The 20,872-nt window shown below is 49.9% G+C and overlaps 1 protein-coding gene across 1 annotated transcript in view; it reads right to left on the bottom strand.

Moving 5' to 3' along the window:
- Positions 1–20,872, bottom strand: part of MAPK8IP3 (mitogen-activated protein kinase 8 interacting protein 3) — a 59,649-nt gene that overhangs the window by 34,234 nt on the left and 4,543 nt on the right. The window contains exon 2 of the mRNA XM_042780774.1: positions 10,034–10,156. Coding sequence (XP_042636708.1) covers positions 10,034–10,156 — 123 coding nt within the window. The remainder of the gene's footprint in view (positions 1–10,033; positions 10,157–20,872) is intronic.

Genomic DNA, 20,872 nt, shown 5'->3' with positions numbered 1-20,872 from the left:
CCACCCCACGCGGGACGGGCTGTCTGTGTCCGTGGGAACCACCCCACGCAGGACGGGCTGTCTGTGCCTGGGTCTGTGGGAACCACCCCACACGGGATGGGCTGTCTGTGTCCGTGGGAACCACCCCACGCGGGACGGGCTGTCTGTGCCTGTGTCTGTGGGAACCACCCCTTGTGAGACGGGCTGTCTGTGCCTGTGGGAACCACCCCACGCGGGACGGGCTGTCTGTGCCTGTGTCTGTGAGAACCACCCCATGCGGGATGGGCCGTCTGTGTCTGTGCCCGTGAGAACCACCCCACACGGGACGGGCTGTCTGCGTCATGTCAGTGAGGCAGCAATCCCACAACGTGTGTCCTGAGTCAGCCTCTTTCAAGATATAAAAAGAGCAAATTAGGACAAGCAAGCGGCAGAGGTGGGGGAGAGCTGCCAAGTCTCATGGAGAAGGCCCAGGAGCAGAAGCTGCAGGGACAAGGAGCTTCCTCCTGAGCCGACAGGCAGCAAGCCACACCCTGGAGCCGGCACCCTGACCAGATGATCAGCCACCACCAGGCGGCATTTCTGCTCCAGCACGTGTAACCAAACTCCCAAACCTGAAGCATTTGGTGTCACTAAACTGGCAGACCCGGGTCCGATCTAACTTCATAAACTGGCTCATCCAGGTCCAAATCTGACTCCACTGTTTTTCAGACCCAGGTCTGGATCAGACTCTAGTTTTTCTCCAGCCTTACTAACTCCATTGCTTCGGTCCAGCCTTACCAAACTGGTGGACCCGGGTCCAGATCAGACTCCACTGTCTGTCTCTAGCTCCACTTCTGTTTCATGTGCTGCTGGACTCCTGCCCTTAGCAAATAAGGGACTGTGGCTAAGACTGCAATCGATCACTCCCGGAAGTCAGCTGTCCACTCCCTTGCACAACTGGTTCTCGGAAGGATAGCTTACACCAGGCCCCGTGCTGGCCCCGAGGTGTCTGCAGATTAGAAAAACAAGCTCTGGTGCGATGCTTATGGTCTTTCAATAGAACTGTGTGGGGTCTCAGGGTCACCTTGTGACCAGCTACACAAAGGCCTGCCAATCAGAACCAGCCTGTTAGTGGCAGACATCTGGGCATCGACACTGCCCTCTGCTTCCAACTCCTTGGAGCACCGTGCCTCCACTCAGGTGCTGCCCGGTCCCACGCGCCTGGCTATTCCCCAATAAAGCACTCTGCTTTTACTCCTGACAGAGTGTTAAGTTTGCATCTATGATATATTTGGCATCAGAAGCAGGACTTTGAAGGTGTGGTCCCTTCAACGACCCTGAGATGTCAAGGACTTGGGCTTTGGTACCAGCCGAGCTGTGGGGGCTCCATCTCCTTGAACTCTTGGCCGTCATCACAAGGTAAATGAGCTCTCGAATCCACGCTCAGCACCTTTCTGTAGGAGCTCACCAAGCTTTATTGCTGGGTTTGTTTCTGTTCTTGCAATCAAGGTTTACTAACTCTCTCTAGGGGACAACAAGCTCTCAGTCCCCATGACCACTCTGGAGTTCTGGTTTACCTAAATTAGTTTCTCTGCACAGTAAACTTGACACTGAAGGCTCCCGGATAAAGTTTCAGTGGGACACCTATTTTGACTGGCATCTACATGCTTCTAAGAGACATCAAGATAGCAAAATTGCCTCCTTGCAGGATACTGCCTCTAAGTTAACTAAACCAAACAAAAAGCTGCATTGTCATATTTCTGTTCCACCTATTCCTGCTGCTTCAATGTCACAATGCCACCTGCCCCCGTACTTAAAATAAAAGACTAAGTTTCTAGCCAGCAGAATCAAGTAGGCTCAGAAGCAATGAAATCAAGTTTTGTATGGTTGTTATGAAGGAATCCCAGGTCTCTTATCGCAAAAATATGTGGGTGTGGGTCCGAGCACATTGAAAGCCTTTCGGGTGCTCACCATCAACAGACAGATATCGTCAAAGAGTAAGTTGGGACATGAGATGGGTCAGAGCACCAGGCTGCCTGCCAGCACTAAGGCAACTCACGCAAGAGAGGCACCCCGGGAAACCACACTGACCAGGCCCCACCACAGACTCCCTGCTGGGAATTTCCAATCTGGGAAACCAAACTTTCAACCTATGCCTAACAGCCTTAATAAAGGAATTTAGATTTACCCCAACAGGGATGCTGGTTTGGATTCAAAAAACAGTAAAATCTGAACAATCTGAATGTGGTAGTTCAGGCTGTATGTCAACTTGGCTGGGCCTGGTTGAGTAGCTGGGCAGCCATGGAATGTGGTTATTTCCCATGGTGAGATTGGTAATTAACCCCATGGTGGAATCCACTGGAGCAGCTGAGTAGCTGCTTTTGGGATGTGGTCTGCCTCCAGTGTATAAGAAGCAACTTTGAGGACGGTCTCCAGCTCTTTGGCACGTTTTAACCCTGCATGTAGCCAAGTCGTTGTTCAGCAGACTGCCAAGCCCTGCCGATCTTGGGACTTCTTTTGGACTTGAATTAGTGGCCTGCCATGTTGTTTGGAGGAGCTCTGGTAGCATAGTGCCTAAGGCACTTGACTGCTAACCAGAAGGCTGGCGGTTCAAACCCACCAGCCACTCCTCGGAAGGAAGGTTGGGCATTCCTACTTCCGTAGTGATACTGCCTCGGAAACCCAAGGAAGGGTCGCTATGAGTCGGGGCCGACTCGATGGCAAATAACAACAACAACAACAACATGCTGTTTGGTAACATTGGGACTGTGCCTTTTTACTTGTCAACCTTGAATTTTTCAACCTCAGCAGCCAGCAGGTTACTGAGTGAAGAAAATCTCCAGCTTCAGTGGGCTGGGAGCAGGAGGCAGAGCTGAAGCTCAAGGTTGAGGGGCTTTCACCCAGCCCCTAGAGCCTGGCACTTTGAACTCAGACTTAAAGCCTCCAAACTGCAAGAGAACAAACTTTGTCAAAGCCACCCCATTTGTGGTATATTCCTATCAGAGCAGCACTATGTAACTAAAACCCTGAAGTAAGTTGGAATTTCAATGATCATTTGAGAAAATGAGTCCCTATTTATGCTGTCTTTTCCTTCCTCTGGGTAACTTTTTTTTTTGATGCTCAGGCTTTTCAAAGGGTCTGATATACCTCCATCTGAGAGTCTGGCAAATTAGTAAGTTTAGTTTTCCTGTTAAATTGAGTCTATTTCATCCCAGAATTGCAGTGTGCCATATGTGTATCAAACCCACCAGCCACTCCTCAGAAGGAAGATGGGACAATCTACTTCCGTAGTGATACTGCCTCAGAAACTCAAGGAGGGGTCACTATGAGTCGGGTCCGACTCGATGGCACATAACAACAGCAACAAATGTGTGTTTTCGGAGACTGGGCTCCCCATGCCTGTCTTGTGTGGCGTTGTTTAGGCCTGGGTTCTGAGCCGGCCTCACAGACCGGTGACTTTACGTGGCTTTTCTGTTCTGTTTTGTTCTGAGAGCTTGTCTCTGCTCTAGAGCATCAGGTCTGAGCTCTAGCCAGCTGAAGCCCACAGCTGGTGTTTTCCAGGAGGCTACCTGAAATCTCAGTTCTTTTCTCTTTCAAGAAAAACTGTTTCTTGTGTCTGTTCTATGATTTGGAATTTTAGTACTTACTCTGAGAAACTCTAAGGTAAATCAGTCTAATCGCTTCCCTAAAAGATCCTATAATGCATGCAAGAGATGGGGTTATGAAAAACAAACACCTTCCTACTTCCAGACAGTATTATGAAAACCAGATTATAATATTCTTCCAAAAAGCTTAACTCTGGTTGGTTTAATAAGTCAGCTCTTATATAAATTTAATAGTCTCAATATTTCCAGTAATTAATGAAAGTGAATTTGCTCTGACAGAGATTTTTATGTTCTAAATTACATCAATCTTAAAAGCAAAGCCTTTCTAAGTAACATAAGTTAGATTTTATATGTAATATGCTTTATTTAAGGAAAAGGGGTAATTTGCTTGAAAGTAAAACAAGTAGTTCCATGATGGGAAAGGAGAGCCGCAGGAAAGCAAAAGGGGAGGAAAACGTGGGTAGCCAAGAATTGATGGGTCCATTTACAAAACAGCTAAAGAGCTTAGGAAGGAGCTCCGGTGGTACAGTGCCTAAAGCATCTGACTGCTACCCAGAAGGTTGGAGGTTCAAACTCACCAGCCACTCTGTGGAAGCAAGAGGGGCAATCTACCGTAAATATTTATCATCTCAGAAACCCAATGAGATCACTGTGATAGTTAGAGCTGTGTCCATCTCAGAAACCCAGTGAGGGTCACTGTGATAGTTGGAGCTGTGTGTCGACATGCCTGGACCACAATTCTGTGTAGTTTATGCAATTGTGATGTGGGTTATTCCCATGATGGGATCGGATATATATGTTTTGAGCAGCCAATCCATTGAAAGGGAGTTTTCCTAGGGGTGGGGCCTGCTTCCAATATATTTATGGACATCCTGGGAGAAGAGACGCTCTTCTGTGGATCAGGATCCTGTTGTGCTGCCTATAACAGTCCATGAGCGAACAATCCACTATCCGGCCTGGAGACCTGGGATTTGCCATTTGTTGGAGTCAATGGCCAGTATACTGCCTGCCAACCTTGAGCTCGTCAGCCCCTGCATCTCTGAGGCAGGAAAAGCCTCCAGCTTGATGTTTGATCCAAGAACTCGGGAGTTGCTAGCTTCTGTAAGTGTGTGAGCCATTTTCCTAAGATAAATTTCTCTTTCTCTGTATGTATATATAAGCTTTACTGGTTTTGTTTCTCCAGAGAACCCAGCCTAACACAGTTACTGTGAGTCGCAATCGACTTGATGGCAGTGGATTTGGTTTTAAACCCACCAGCCACTCCTCGGAAGGAACACTGGGCAATCTACTTCCGTAGACATATCACCTGGGAAAACCATGGAGGGGTTGCTATGAGTCAAATCGACTCAATGGCGGTGAGTTTGGCTTTTTATTTTTTTGGTATAAGTATTATGCAACAAAACTCAAAGTTTAAAAGGTTTACTAAAAAGGTAATTTATGTGATATGGTCAAAATTTTCATCTTACTGGCTAAAATTTGATGAGTTAATTAATGAGAATTTTTAAAAGGTTTAAGGTCACATAGCAAAGAACTGCGTTTCTCACTGTTGAGATAACAAAACTGAGAAAAATGTGGAACAAAACTCAAAGTCATAAAAAACACCAGACTTACTGGTCTGAAAGAGATGTAGACACTCGTCAAGCCTGGAACTGAATCACATGGCGTAACTTTCAGCCAAACACCAGCCCCATACGGTGAACAATAACACTAGGGAGGTACCACTCCTTACAACAACCAAGCACACGAGATCCAAAGGGCAGCATCTGCCCAGGAATAAAGCTCAGAAGGCAGGGAGGGACAGGAAAGAAAGACAAAGGGAAATGGTAAACACAGGGAGGAAGTGGGAACAGAGCCGTAACATTTTGGGAATTACAATGAACATCACAAAACAAGTATGAATTGTTGAATGGAAAACCAATTTGCTCTGTAAACTTTTACCCAAATCACAAATAAATAAATAATAGTCTTTGATTACTGATTTGAAGAGTTAATTTATTCTTTGTGCAATCTTCCTTGAAAGCAAGGGCTTGGTGTCTCATTAGAATAATTTCTGAGTTGAAAACCAAGCCTGCATACCTTTGGAAAAAAGCTAAGGTTCTTAGTTTTTAAATCTTTGGTTAAATAACTTAAGAATTGTTTTTTGGTGACCTATAATAGACCACTGATAATTCTGAAACTTTAAGAAAAGCCACAAAACATTTGTTTCTGTTTTACAAGGAGAAAAGTGCTAAAAAGGCTTATTTCCTATGTTCTGAGTTCCATGAACTCTAGTCAATCAAGAGAAGTGTCTTATTTTCTTTGGGTTAAAACTCTGTTAGTGCTTCTTCTTATGTGTCTGCCTGACATTACACAACAAGAGCATACTGTTACGTCATCATTTTATTATTTTTTAAATTGCTAATGTAGTTGGAACTTCATTTCTTTTTAATCTAGCATCGTTAAGCCAATGGTTCAACTGGGGCATTCACACAATTTGCCATGGAGACTGTACTACTATTCAGATGTTTAGAGAGTTGATCATCTTGGTAGATCCTGACTATATGGTATTATATAACAAAGTCATTACGTGTTATATCCAAAAACCCTTTGAAAGTACAGTTAATTATGTTTAGACATATTTTGGTCTAAAGATTTTTTTTTTTCCATTGACTTTATATTAGTTCTGTAATTAATTCCTATCTGGTCTTTCACTTTTAAGAAATATTATAAGTCAATCATGGCCATATTAAGTTTTGTCATCTGAGATAAGTTTTTACTTTCCTGTCTTGCTAAAAATGACTGACCAAAATATTTCAACAAAAGATGGACTATGTTGGGCTTATGAAATGTACTGTGATATTGTGAACGTGGATAGCACTAGACTACATCAAGGTTTCCAGAACTCTTGTGTAGAAGCTGATGGACTCACAGAGTGGCTGATCCAGAACTGCGAAGGACAGACATGAACGACACAGACTGAGTGGACCAGAGCATTACTATGGGTTTCATATGGGAACACATTCTGGATAGAAGAGCTCATTTTCCTTCTCTTTTCCTAAACTGCTAACTCAGGGGTTTGCTGTTTTACCTGCAGATCTGGGTTGTTACTATACTATTCCTGTGTGTTTATAAACTTAATCAATTAAGAGGAAATATAAGAAATAAGTGAAAGTACCGTGGACTGCTAAAAGAACTAACAGATCTGTCCTGGAGGAAGTGCAGCCAGAATGCTCCTTGGAAGCAAGAATGGCCAGACTTGGTCTCACCTATTTTGGTCATGTTGTAAGAAGGGACCATTCCCTGGAGAAGGATGTCATGCTTGGTAGGGTGGAGGGTCGACGAAAGAGAGGGAGGCCTTCAACGAGATGGATTGACACGGTGGCTGCGATGATGGGCTCAAGTATAGTAGGGATTGTGGGGCTGGCGCGGGATCAGGCAGTGTTTCGTTCTGCTGTGCGTGGGGTCGCTGTGAGTCGGAAACGACTCGACGGCGCTTAACAACAACAACATAAGAAATAAGAGAAGAATGTAAAATTGAGACCAGAAAAGAAACCTTAGAAACATTAAAGAAGAATTAGGAGATGGGAAAAATCCTCACCACAGAGCACTTTATACTGAAGTCAGCATAGTGCTATTAGCTACTGAAAGAGCTGGTTTTTACACTGAAGGGAATCATCAGACTTTAAATAGGTTTAGATCTTGAAACTTAGCAAAGTTGTAAAGACCGTGACTGGAGAAGTGTCTGAAGTTCGAGCTATGAGTTTACAAGCAGGACAGCATTAGACTTCCGATTGGGCTCCCACGGGGTCTGTGCCTGAATTGGTGAGTGCTGCGGTGTTCGTATCAACAGCACGCAGCCTGAGGTGCTGTGGAAGCCACATGTGAAGAGTCGTCATTGCTGCTCTTGTATAAACACAGGCCTCAGGAACCCGTGTTCTTGCGTCAAAGAGCTAGGGCCGTAGTTCTGTGGTTTATTTCAATCAATTGGCCTAACATGGTTCTATCTCTCAGTTCATAATGCAGCATGTGGGACTTAAAGACTTGCCAGCAGCCATCCAAGGTGCAGTAATTGGATTCTGTTCATCTGGAGCAGCAGGAGAAACAAGACAGCCCACACTTAGGAAATTCGAGGGAATAACCTTGCTGATGTGGTAGCGAATGAATAGCCTCTCAAATTACTTCTGCAGTTACAATAAATAAAGACAGGAATGCCCCAAATTTACTGACAATTCCCAACGCTGAGAAGTGACTTCAGAAAAGCTTCTGAAGCACCAACAATGGTGTTGGATGAGACTGAGACATGGTGAAAAGCAGGATGTGTTAGGCTGGGTTCTCGAGAAACAAAGCCAGTAAAGCTTATATATATATGTGCATATGTGTGTACAGAGAGATTTATCTCAGGGAAATGGCTCACACACTTATAGAAGCTGGCAAGTCCAAAGTTCCTGGATCCAACGTCAAGCTGGAGGCTTTTCCCAACTCTTGCAGCCGCAGGGGCTGAGGAGCTCAAGGCTGGCAGGCAGTACACCGGCTGCTGACTCCAACAAATGACGAATCCAAGATGTCCAGGCCAAATGGTGGATTGTTCACTCATGGACAGTTGTAGGCAGCACAACAGAATCCTGATCCACAGAAGAATGTCTCTTTTCCCAGGATGTTCATAGATATACTGGAAGCAGGCCACACCCCTAGGGAAACTCCTTTTCAACAGATTGGCTGCTCAAAACATAATCATCTGATCCTATCATGGGAATAACCACATCACAACAGCTTAAACCACACAGAATTGTGGTCCAGCCAAGTTGCCACACAACTCCAACTGTCACACAGGATACTGTGTGACTGGGCCTAATAAGAAAACTGCCTTACCTACCTCCACTGAATTATTGTCAGTGTTTAACCCAGTGTCCTAAAGAGGATCATTCACAGGTCAGACAAGCCTTGAATGAACAAAGCCTGGACTCTGGAAGCCTGCCTAGCACACCTCTGGGAGAATATGTAGGAGAGGCGTTGATCAAAAGATCCTCTTGAACCTCACTGGAAAGGACCACACTTAGTCCTTCTCACTCAACCCTGTGCTGCCAAATTACAGGCAGTTAAGATGTGGATACATCTGTCTCAACTAAAGAGAGCAAGAAACCTTCATGAACTCACCAGCCTCTGGAAACTTGAGGATCACACTGAAACGCCCAAGTTGCCAGAAGCAGATGATGTCTCAGGTAGACATCGCAAGATCACTGAACAAGATCTCAATGCAGCCTGCTGAAATCTTTAGACTCTGCCTCATGATTGTAGCTAATCCTATGTTATTAGCTGAGCTGCAGGGCTGTCCACAGTAAAACTTCATTCTTTCATGAAGGTGACCAAAGGAACTAACTTTGTTGTAGCTGTTGTTTTTATGCCATTTGCTCTGTTATATTACTTCTGGGTAGTTTTCCTTCATTATGAAGCTCTCTGTATGTTCTCTGTAACTATTTACAGTAATCCTTGCAAATTCTTGGAAGAAAAACTAGCTCAGTTGTTATCTAATGCTGGCAACTGACTATTGGATGTGCCACCATTCCCCTAAGTCTGTGTATGAAATTCAGACCCACTAGCATTATCTCCATCAGATGACAGCCTTGTACCCACCACTACTGTTAATTTCAGAACTCCACTACAACCCCCTCATTATGCAAAGATTATGTGTTTTGAAGAAGCCAAATTTTCAGAGGACACCGATTTCACACCTTGAGCTAGCCGCTTTAAAAAGTTACATTATTCCTCTAATGTGGCTCTGTCTATAACACTAACCCCAATGAAAATCAACTCACTTGAAGATGGGGGCAATTAACATGGCAAGGTGAAACAGTCTAATGATCGAAAGGAAGCAAGATGCCTGATGCTGCAGCTCACGATGTGACTCAAAGTCCTTGGAAGAGAAAGGTGCCTCCACTGTGGGAGATCAGTGTCCCCAGTGGAGTCTTGATCAAAAGGGGGGAATATGTAAGCAAACCCCAGAACCTGAGGCATTGGGCCTAACTAAACTGGCTGACCTGGGTCTGGTTAGACTCTAGTTTATTTCAGACTCCATGTTTTCTCTCTAGCCTTACTTCTGTATTTTACCCACCACTGAGTTCTTGTAAAACTTTAAGTGCCATGTTTGGGGTACACTACAGGAGTGCGCACCCCTGTGGACCACTAAGATAAATGGCTGGGGGACTCATGGGGGAATAAAGTCAGGACTTCCTCTCAACTCTGATCTCAGTGTCCTTCCTATCAGAATCAGCCACAGAACAGCAGAAGCCACAGCATCACCGCCCGCTACTTACTCTGGTCGGCATAGTTCCTGGCCTTCAGCCCCGGCTGGTACACCTGGGTCAGGCGCACGCAGAAGCCACAGCATCACCCCCGCTACTTACTCTGGTCGGCATAGTTCCTGGCCTTCAGCTCCGGCTGGTACACCTGGGTCAGGCGCACGCAGAAGCCACAGCATCACCCCCGCTACTTACTCTGGTCGGCATAGTTCCTGGCCTTCAGCTCCAGCTGGCGTGTCTGGATCTCATAGCGCTCCACCTGGACTTGCAGCTCCTTCTTCTCTTGTTCCAAGGCATCTTCAAACTCAATGAACTTCTACATGGGAAAGGGAGAGAAAGAGCAGGTGGGCCTGAGTGCACACTGGCCACAAGGCAGCAACACGTGGCAACTGGAGCCACCTGCCCAGGCCAGTCCTGGGACCCAGGCTGTGGGGAACAAGAGGGTCATGGCTTCTCCAAGGCCACGGGGCTCATTGGGGTGGGAGCAGCATGCAGGCTTCCCACCTCATATCCCAGGCATGTCCCACACGTCACATTGCCTCTCACTCTGTTATGGAAGGAACCGTGTTCCCCAAAAGATATGGTCATCTTAAGCCGTGTGACCTTGTGTGCAAACAGGCTTTGCAGAGGTCATCAGTAAACGTGAGGTCGTGAGGGCAGGGGAAGGGGCTGACCTGATCTGAACAGTGTCCTTACGGAAGAAAAGACACACAGAGAGGGAAGATGGCCACGTGACAGTCAGAACAGAGACAGAGGGACATGCAGCTGCAAGCCAAGGAGCGCCTGGGACCACCCAGAGCTGAGGACATGCGTGTGGCCCTGCTGCCACCTTGCCTGCAGGGGCCTGGCCCCCAGAACCCTGAGGACATGTTTCTGTCACCATGAGCCTTTCAGCGTGTGGTGCTTTGTTACAGCGGCCCCAGGAGACTCATACACACCATCCTCAAGCACAGACAACGTGTGCCAGCAGCGGCTTTCCACACAGATTCCGAGATTAAACAGCTCTAAGACCTTGCAACCAGAAAGCCCTCTTGGACACTTCGGGTTTCTCTTGTCCAAACGTCCTAAGGGAATCTGGCGTGGGAGGGAGGCCTATCGTTTCCAATCAGGGCTACTGCACAGGCCTCCTCAGAACGGTGGTGCACTGGGTCAAACGTCCTGCTGTTGCCCACTTGCAATTTTTAAAAATAATTTCTGAACAAGGGACCCTGAACTACCGTCTTGCACAGCCCCCCATCTCAGCGAGGCGGCACCTCCTCCTCTCTTAGTCGTCTCAGTTCCTGTCCACTCGGGATGCATCATTAGGGAGCAGCCAGCAACACACAGTCCCTCTCCTGTCCCTTAAAGTGGGGTGGGGTGGGGCGGTCTACGTTTATGAGGCCCTGGTGGTCCGAACAATTCCTGTCTAAATGGAAGGCTGGCAGCTCAAACCCGCCCAGGGGCCCTGCACGGGAAAGGCCTGGTGATCCCCCGCTGAGAACCCAGCCACCGAGACCCTGCGGAGCGTGGTGTGGCCCTGACGCCATGGGGCCCCATGAGTGCGAGGTGAGGTGACAGGCATGTGGTCTGCCCTGGGGGCTGTTGTTTGGACTCGCTATCCTCATCTTACACAGTTAAGTTCCTGAGCAAAATCAACTCAAACCAAGGGAAAAGGAACCCTGTGCGGGGCCTGGCAGAGCAGTGAACATCTGCCTGACGTCCCCGGAGGCCCGTAAGCGCTGAGCAGATGCAATTCCCACAACGACCCCGAGGGAGAACTATGACCACCTCAGACTGGCTGATTCCGAAATACAGGAATATGATTCAGGAACTAGGAAATGCATCGAAAGACACACTAATACCAGCGGGGTTCCTGAGTTTCTCAGAAGACGCAACAATGAAGCTGACCACCGACCTCAAGTTCCAGGGTCGGGCTGGTTTGTGGTGGCCAAGCCTGCATTTCCCATAACTGCACCCAGCCCCCGCCCAGCTGCACGGCCCCAGAGAGGCTTCCACAGCAGCTTCTAGAAGGTCTTTGTGGCGGAAGCCACGGGGGCTCGGTGAAAACATGACTCACTGTGATCAGGGTGTGCGGTGGGCAGAGCCCTGGTGGCGGAGGGCGGGAGCCTGATCACCTGATCCAGGTAAAGGGGAAGAAAGGAATAGCCCACCGCTGGGAGGTACGTACACCCCGCACAGGTGCAGAAACCTAGAACTGAGCGGCCCACCGTGCAGAGCAGCCGAGACCAGCAAGCTAAGATCAGCCCGGGGCTGTCCTTTGATCCCAGCATTGTGGAACTGGGGATTCTAATCCCCACTGCTTTAAAAAAATTTAACCATGACGCAGGTATGACACAGGTAACACGCTTTTGTGGAACTATCAGGTGAGAGAGCGAGACAAGAGGAAGAATGGTTTTTGAATCCTAACCCTGAATCCAGAGTCAGCTAACATCCATGTTCCTCCAGATCTGTGCGTGAGGGTGTGCACATGCCGAGGACATGTGCAACCTGCATATGAGTGATGCCTTTTACAATCATCTATCCTGCAACACCTTCCTACAATAAACTAAGTCTACCACTTCTTCCATTTTTAACAGGTGTGTTCCACCATGGGTGCGAGTGTGAGCGCACATACGAGCAGGCGTGCGGGGCAGACACGCAGTTGCCATGTGCAGTGTTCTGCCACCTGCTTTATTCCCCTTTTACACCAGAACATCTTCTGACATCCGGACATGCACTCCCACTTCCATCTCTGACAGGCGCATATTCCAACGGGAGTCTGTGTAAGTGTGTGCAGAGCATTGTTCCTTCAATTGGTCGCCTGCTACTGGCCTTCCTGGTTGTTTGCAAATTGTCATTTTTCTTGCAAAGCTGCTCAGGGTTGAATCCTTTCACTGTACTTACTCAATCTGTGTGCTGAGCCCATAATCTGAGAAGCTGGACTCTATGAAGAAGAATGTGGCATCAGGATTGGAGAAAGACTCTAACAGCCTGAGATGTGCAGAAGACACAACTTTGATGAAAGTGAAGATGACTTGAAGCACTGACTGATGAAGATCAAAGATTTCAGTATGGACCATACCTCAACATCAAGAAAACAAAAATCCTTAAAACTGGACCAATAAGAAACATCACAATAAATGGAGAAAAGATTGAAGTTGTCAAAGATTTCATTTTATTTGGATCCACAATCAACACTCATGGAAGCAGCAGTCAAGAAATCAAAGAACATATTATACTCGGCAAATCTGCTGCAAAAAAACCCTCTTTTGAGTATTAAAAAGCAAAGACGTCAATCTGAGGACAAAGGTGCACCTGACCCAAGCCGCGTATTCTCAACTGTCTCATGTTCATGTGAAAGCTGGACAAGGAATAAGGAAGGCCAAAGAAGAACTGATGGCTTTGGAACACGGTCTTGGTGAAGAATGCTGAACATACTTGGACCACCAGAAGAACGGCCACGTCTGTCTTAGACAAAATACAGCCAGGAGGAGGCTCCTTAAGATGCAAGCATGGCGAGACTTCATCTCACCGCTTCGGACGTCTCACCCGGATGGACCAGTCCCTGGAGAAGGACATCAGGCTTGGTAGAGGGTCAGCGGAGGAAGAGAGGGCCTTGACGAGCTGGACTGAGCCAGGGCCGAGGCAGTGACGGGCGACAGAGCGGCGCCGGGCGGGGTGCTGTGGGGCCCACGGCACGCAGGGGCTCTCTCTGTCGGAACCGTCTTCACCGCACCCAGCGACAACAGTCTTCAGGCAGGTACATCACCAGGTCCCTCTCCCAAGGAGCCGCTGGTGAGTTCAAGCTGCCGACCTTTCGGTTAGCAGGTGAGCCTGAACCACTGTGCTACCAAGGCTTTTTCAAAGACAGAAAGGCACTCAGGGTCCCGGTGCTGAAGGGACAGCGGCTTGGGCGGGGCCTGAAAGGATCAAGTAGCTGGCTCCCCAGGCTGACGAAAGCCCGGGGGAGCTGGCTGGAGCGGGCGCGACCCGGCCCACGCAGCAAAAGTCCAAGAAATGCAGACGAGACATGCCCGGACTGCCAGTGTCCTCGCCCCGCCAGCCTGGCCCCAGAGGGTTCAGCACAAGGGGACCCACCGCAGCTGTACCACGCTCGAGGTGGGACCCCTCCCGGCGCTGCCACTCCAGGCAGGAGCGTCTTCAGGTGTGACCCTGACTCAGGGTTCCGAGTATATGCAAGTGTTCTCACAGATCAGTACAGTCTTCCAGGCAGAACGCTTGCTCCCCTGCTGGAGACAGGGTTTTTAAATACCCGGTCAGGCAGTTCGAGGTACCAAACGCAAGCTACCACGGAGCCAAAGCTGAATCCAGTGTTCACCCAACGTTACACAAAATGAACATGGTGAAGCAGTACCTGGCCAGGCGCTGGGAGTAAATGGTGCTTTGTATTCGGCGGGTGGGTGGGTGGAGGGAAGGAAGGGGCTAACCTAGGGTCGACTCAGAGGTCCAGCAGGGTCGCTGTGTGGGGGCAGGCAAAGGGGCCCGAGGGGCCTTCACGAACTGTTAGTCAAAGTCACAGAACACCCAGCAGAGGTTTCACAGTGACAATCTTTCTACCTACACCCGCTGCTTTCGAGTTAAAAGAATCTAAAAGTTTTCAGGGGAGGGGATGGAGCAGGGGACAGACTAAGTCTCTAAAGCATTTCTTTCTGTGAGAAAACTAAAAATACTCTTCCCCAAGATGGATGCTGGCATGACAAGGGCACATGAAAGGTCTCCACGAACATACTAACAACACACACTACAGGGCTAGGTTTACTTTAAATAGTCACATGTGATCAGCTGAGATCAGAATGTCACGTGGCTTCAGCACTTTTCATAGCAGCCAAAATGGGTACCTGACACAAAGGTCCATTGTCCGAGGACAGTCACAAGGTGTGGAGTATCCACACCCACAGCGTCACACAGAGGACGGACACACGGTGTGGGGTCACCACACCCACAGTACAACACACAGAGGACAGACGCACCGTGTGGGATAACTACACACACAGTGTCACAAAGAGGATGGACACACGGTGTGGGGTCACCACACCCAGTACAACACACAGAGGACGGACACAGGACATGGTATAGCCACACACACAGGGAACTCCCCTCAGCCATAAAGAAATGAGCTACATGCCACCACACACATGGATCTGGGAAACACCATGCCGGTGCCGGCGTCAGCCACACCGGGACTAATGCCGCGTGGCCTCACTTACGAGAACTCACGAGAACTGAGCGTCAGAGAAAGCAAAGTGGCTCAGCGGAGACGGGTGGGGGGGAGGGTGCACGGAAGCGTTTACTCGGGGGACGGACAGTGGTTTGGAAGAGGGGGATGGGGTTGGTGGTACCACGGGCAGTGTCCTCAGTCACTGAACTGAACACAGACACACTGCTGGATCGGCACATGCTGTTCTATGTGTGTTTTCTGTGCATGTCAACTGTCATGGGGCAGGAGACAGCCCCCGGATGTTTGCAGGGAGTCTGACGGAGGGGTCTTGTGGGCACCCAGAGCTAGGACTGGCAATGTTATCATTAGGGGCAAGGTGTCATTAAGGCCCAGGCGTCTCACTCGTCAGGACTCTGGACAAAATGCCCATCTCACTCCTAAATACATCACACAAAGATACATTTTAAAAACCACAAACACGTAACGTCCACGCACACGTCTCCCTTTCGGGAACTGCCCTCTTCCCCGCCCCTCCCACTGCCCAAGTGCTCTGTAAACATTCTCAGCCCTTCTGTTCAGAGTCGGTCTGCTGGTGAATTTGCAGGTACATAACGCGATTGCTGAGCCTAGGAACCGGCACAGCACACCTGAGTCCACCCTGCTCCGTGTTCCATAAACGAGCTCACTCCTGTTTTGCACACAAAGCTAAGGGAACTACGCACCGCCATCCCAAGTCAGGTCGAGTGAAGCCGACCTGTGCCTGCACCCCAGCTCCCAGCATGCAAAGTGCCGACGCAGTCAGCTCGCATGGGCAGTGGACGCTCTTCCCGACCCCACAGATAGGCTGATGGGGAAGGTCACACACTGAACTAATGCTTCCATCTTCCTGGTCCTGTACGCCAGAGTCCCGTCGGCTCTCCGGCAGCTTTGCCGTAAGAAGCCAAAGCCAGCAGGAACCACGAGGCTGCTAGCTTGTGCTACCTAACAATTCCCTTCCTTCCCTGAGGGACGTGGGGAGCAACCGGGCATGAGGGTGATGCTGGGGGATGCGCGGGGAGCGGGGGCAGGGCTCAGGGACAAGCGACGTCCTGTGCTCAGTGGCTTCCCGTCACCATCAGATATTCACGAGCTTCCACAGGGCAGCGGACCAGGACCAAGACCAGGGGCATTCTTCCATATTTTCCATTTCCTGCAGGTGTGTGAGCCCTAGATCAAAACACCAGTGCAACAGGTGTGGGGGCTGGGACAGTGGGTGGTGGCCTGGGGCTGCAGACAGCCTGCTGTCAAACCAAGATCACAGTCAAGCGAGTCCCACAGATTTTTTGCTCTCCCTGTGCCTACAGATGTTACGTTTGCCCGACACTGTGGTCTGCTTCATGGGCACGAGCATGACGGCAAAGTCAGGGAGGCCGTGCAAACAACCAACACGGGGCAGAAACACGAAGTGAGCACACGCTGTCGGAAAAACGGCACCTGACACCTGCCTCATACAGGGTCGCCACAAACCTTTAATTCATGAAAAACTGCAAAGTGCAGCAGCGTGAGGTCTGGCTAGAGCCAGGCAGGCACATGTATGAGCCGTGGCCACAGCTCAAGAGGCCGAGACTCAATTACACACCCAGGGTCTGTGTCTGAACTAGGCCTCACTGGGCCCCAACACTCACTCCACTAATGGCATCGGTTCCGTTCCCTCTGACCTTCCAGAATTGGGGAAATAGAACAATAAATAAAAATAAATACACAGAATAAATAGAATAATAAATAAAAATAAATACACTTACAATCTAATGCAAGTATTTATATATATGTAAATACATTTCTAAATGAAAAATACAGATGGTCGGCACCAGTGACATAAGAATAATGAAGAGAAGACTAAAACCTCAGTTTCAACATTCCATCCGGTGACAAATTTCCTTGGGAAAAAATCTTTCTCAAGTAAAAGCTTATTCTCGGAAGTGTTCAGTCGTTTTCAACCTCTGCTCAGTCACACCTTCCAGTTTCCTCTTCTTGGGTTTAACAGGAGAGATGCTGAGGGTGTTGCCCCTGCTACTCTTGGTGGACAGAAGGGACCTCGCTCTCAAGGAATGAACACAAATCCAGGCAAGGAGCCAGAAACACACACAGCACGCGCCCAAGTGGGCTGTGTTTACCTGGGTGTCTGGGTACAGGGAGAAGGAGAGGTGACGAGGAGGTGGCTTGGGGACAACAGTCCAAAGGGAAGCAGAGATATTGAGGGCATGGGGCCCTAAGTTCACAGAAGATGAGGTCTGGGGAGGAAGGGGCGCTGAACACTTCAGCAAAAGACAGTGCTTGGCATCTGCTGCTGGTGCTATGAGGGTTAACTGTCCTGTGAGGAGCCCTGGTGGCACAGTGCCTAAGCTCCTGGCCACCAGCCACAAGGCTGACAGTTTGAACCCACCAGCTGCTCTACAGAAGGATGAGGCAGTTGGCTTCCACACTTACAGCCTTTGAGCAGTTCCTCTCTGTCCACTAGGGACGCTGGGGGTCGGAATGGTCTCCACAGCAGTGGGTGTGGTTTGGGCTTTGCTTCCACGAAGATTGACAGCCTTGGAAACCCCATGGTGCAGTTCCATTCTGTCCTCTAGGGGCGCTGTGGGTCAGAATGGACTCCACAGCAGTGGGTGTGGTTTGGGCTTTGCTTCCATGAAGATTGACAGCCTTGGAAACCCCATGGTGCAATTCCATTCTGTCCTCTAGGGGCGCTGTGGGTCAGAATGGACTCCAGGGCAGTGGGTGTGGTTTGGGCTTTGCTTCTGTGAAGATTGACAGCCTTGGAGACCCTGTGGGCAGTTCCACTCTGTCCTCTAGGGGCGCTGTGGGTCAGAATGGACTCCAGGCAGTGGGTGTGGTTTGGGCTTTGCTTCTGTGAAGATTGACAGCCTTGGAGACCCTGTGGGCAGTTCCACTCTGTCCTCTAGGGGCGCTGTGGGCCAAAATCGATTCCATGGCAGTGGGTTAACTGTCCTAATTCCTGTCCCCCCACCAAATAGAGGTAATTCTGCTGAGGACAAGGACCCTGTCACAGGTACCTCGGCCTTCCTCAAATCTCTTGCCTGCCACAGGTGCCGGTAACTGTGACTGACGAATGCCCCTCCTGGTGGATGCTAAGGATCTTCACATCTTTTGCTCCCACCCCTGGAGGAAGAGGCTGAGGGCTTTCGGGGGGCACATTCACGCTGGTGCTGGTGGCAGTCACAGCCTGTCAGCTCCGGGAGCTCCCCCCCTCCTCCAGGAGGCTCCACACCATTCGCAGGCAGCAGAGCCTGCCACAGGGCCCCACAGCTGGTCACCTGCTTGACTGAAGTGACAACGTGCTGAGGTGTGCAATGGGGGCACCCAGTAGCTCCACGAGCAGGTGTGGGTGCAGCTGAGCAACAAGGGGGGGTGTGCTACAGCCACCCAGCCCCCACGCCCCGCAGCAGGTGGATGGACACAGTGCGCCTGTCTGGATCAAAACCTCACTGCCCTCGAGTGGGACCCGGCCCATAGCAACCCCTCCTTGGGTTTCTGAGGGGGCATCTCTATGGAAGTAGACTGCCCAACCTTCCTTTCGAGGACTGGCTGGTGGGTTTGAATCTCCCATCAAATCCCAGAAAATGCAATGGCCTTCAGAGACAGCAAGTGATCAGTGGGTCCTAGCAGTGGGGCAGCAGCGGCGGGGACGGGATGACAAGCGGGGATGAGGAAGCTCTTGGGGTGGTGGCTTCATGGCTGTGTACGCAGGTCGAAGTAATCACCCTGACCACTTTAAATACATGCAGTCTAGTGTCTGTCAATGGGAGCTGAACAAAGCTGCTACTAAAAAAAAAAAAAAAATAGGCCAGAATAAAAATGTGCCCTGCACCTCGAACAGCAGACACTGTGGGCGCCGGGCGTCTCCTGCCAGACCTCTGCTCAGCCCCCTCAGAGTTCCACGTCCTCCCTGCTCCGGCTCTGAACAGCTGGCACTCCTTTTTGTAATGTCGCTGTCACCTGTACCAAAACCTGCTCACGGCATCACCCCTTCCTGAATTACGCTCCCTGAAAATGCAGACTGCCTTTGAGTGCCTCTTTTTCTTGCCCACAGCCGACAACTCAGACATACCGGCCCGCCCCTGCGTGAACGCCGCCGGCCTGCTCCCCTGGGCAGCACTGTCCCGGACGGCAGCCCCCAGCCACATGCATTAAAATAAAATGAAATCAAGTCAGCGGCTCAGTTCCTGAGGATGCACAGTCCAGTTCTTTCTTTTCTTTTTTTTTTTGGTATGACCATTGTGCCCTTTAAAGCATTATAGGTATGAGATCAAACTGTTGACAGTAACGCTAGCAGCCTGCAGACAGGAAGTTTAGGGGCAACGAGTCTGAGTCAAAGGTAGAGAAGCAGTGTGGAGAGGGAGCCAGTAGGGGGCAGTGTGCAGAACATAACCAATGTCACTGAAATGTACTTGGTGAACTTGGTGAGTGGGTATATGCTGTTACCAGAGAAAAGCCGTCTGGCCAAAAGGAGCAGCAGCTGAGGGCAGGGCAGGGCGAGGCGATGAGGCTGACCCAGCCCCCGTACTCAGAGCGACGGAAGACACACGCCTGGGCCACTGGCCTCCGTGGGTGGCTCAGGCGGCGCTCTGGATTTTGTCTCATGGGCACCCTTCCACTCAGCAAGCACTTGGTGAGCAGGGCTGGAAGCAAAGAGGACCGGGAACCGTCCTAGCTGCTGCGTCAGCACGCTTCCACCCCTGCACACACACACACCACAGGCAATTCATGCTCTCAGAGAAGCGCCCAGTGTCACTTCTGGGGTCTTCCCACCAAAAGATGCAAGCCACTAAACAGCCAGCCTGCACACGTCACAACCTCCAAGGTCACAGAGAACAGAGGCTGAGCAACAAAGGAGACCTGAGACACACGCAGGCCCCCCCGAGGCTCAGCAGAGCAAGGACCACAATCCAGCAAATGTGCAAAAGGCTCAACATCTGGGAATTAGGCCATTAAATTCAAGTTTAAAATCTTAATTTTTTAAGAACTAACTAGCACTGGAGTCCCCGGACAGCACTAACGGGTATCTTCCCGGCTGCTGAGGCTGGAGGTATGACTCTACCCAGAGCTCCTGAGAAGAAAGGCCTGACCACTGTCTCTAAAGCTCCTAACAGTGCGCACCTCTACCGTGACATGTGCGGGGTTGCCACGAGTCAGGACACGCCTGACGGCCACCGGTGCAGATCGTGTGGGACACAGAACGGAGTGCCTGACACGTGACTTCCCTGACAGAACAGGTAGATGACCATGTCAGCAGACCACGCTTATTATTCTTTTGTTTTCCCTCCAGCTTACTCCCATCCAAGTGTTCCTCTATGAAACAGGTTATTTTTATATAACTAGAAAAAAATAGCATAGTGACTAAGGCACTTGACTGCTAACCAGGAGGCTGGCGGTTCAAACCTACCAGCCACTCCTCGGAAGGAAGGTTGGGTATTCCTATTTCCATAGTGATAATTGCCTCAGAAACCCAAGGAGGGGTTGCTAGGAGTCGGGGCCGACTGGATGGCAAATAACAACAATAGAAAAAAAATACGCTTTGGACAAAAGCTTCCTGGTGTGGATGCCTCACGGACATCACACTGGAGAGTCCTGGCAAACGCCCACCAGCACGTCCTGTGGACAGAACACTCATTAGGGGCCTCTCTGAAAGTTTCCTCAGGGGCAAGATTTTAAGGCAGACTGTCGTCAGCAGCTATCAGGTCACCCCAATGCACAGTGACCACACGCACAACAGCATGCCCTGCCACCTGGCCCCGCCCCACGGCCACGGTCCGCTGCAGGTCACGCCCCGCCACCTGGCCCCGCCCCACGGCCACGGTCCGCTGCAGGTCACGCCC

The sequence above is a fragment of the Orycteropus afer genome, unplaced genomic scaffold (genome assembly GCF_000298275.1).
Source record: "Orycteropus afer afer isolate SDZICR_OR568_19922 unplaced genomic scaffold, OryAfe1.0 scaffold00061, whole genome shotgun sequence".
Taxonomy (NCBI): Eukaryota; Metazoa; Chordata; class Mammalia; order Tubulidentata; family Orycteropodidae; genus Orycteropus; species Orycteropus afer.
The sequence above is the reverse complement of the archived record's forward strand: the minus strand, read 5'-3'. Positions and strand labels throughout refer to the sequence as shown.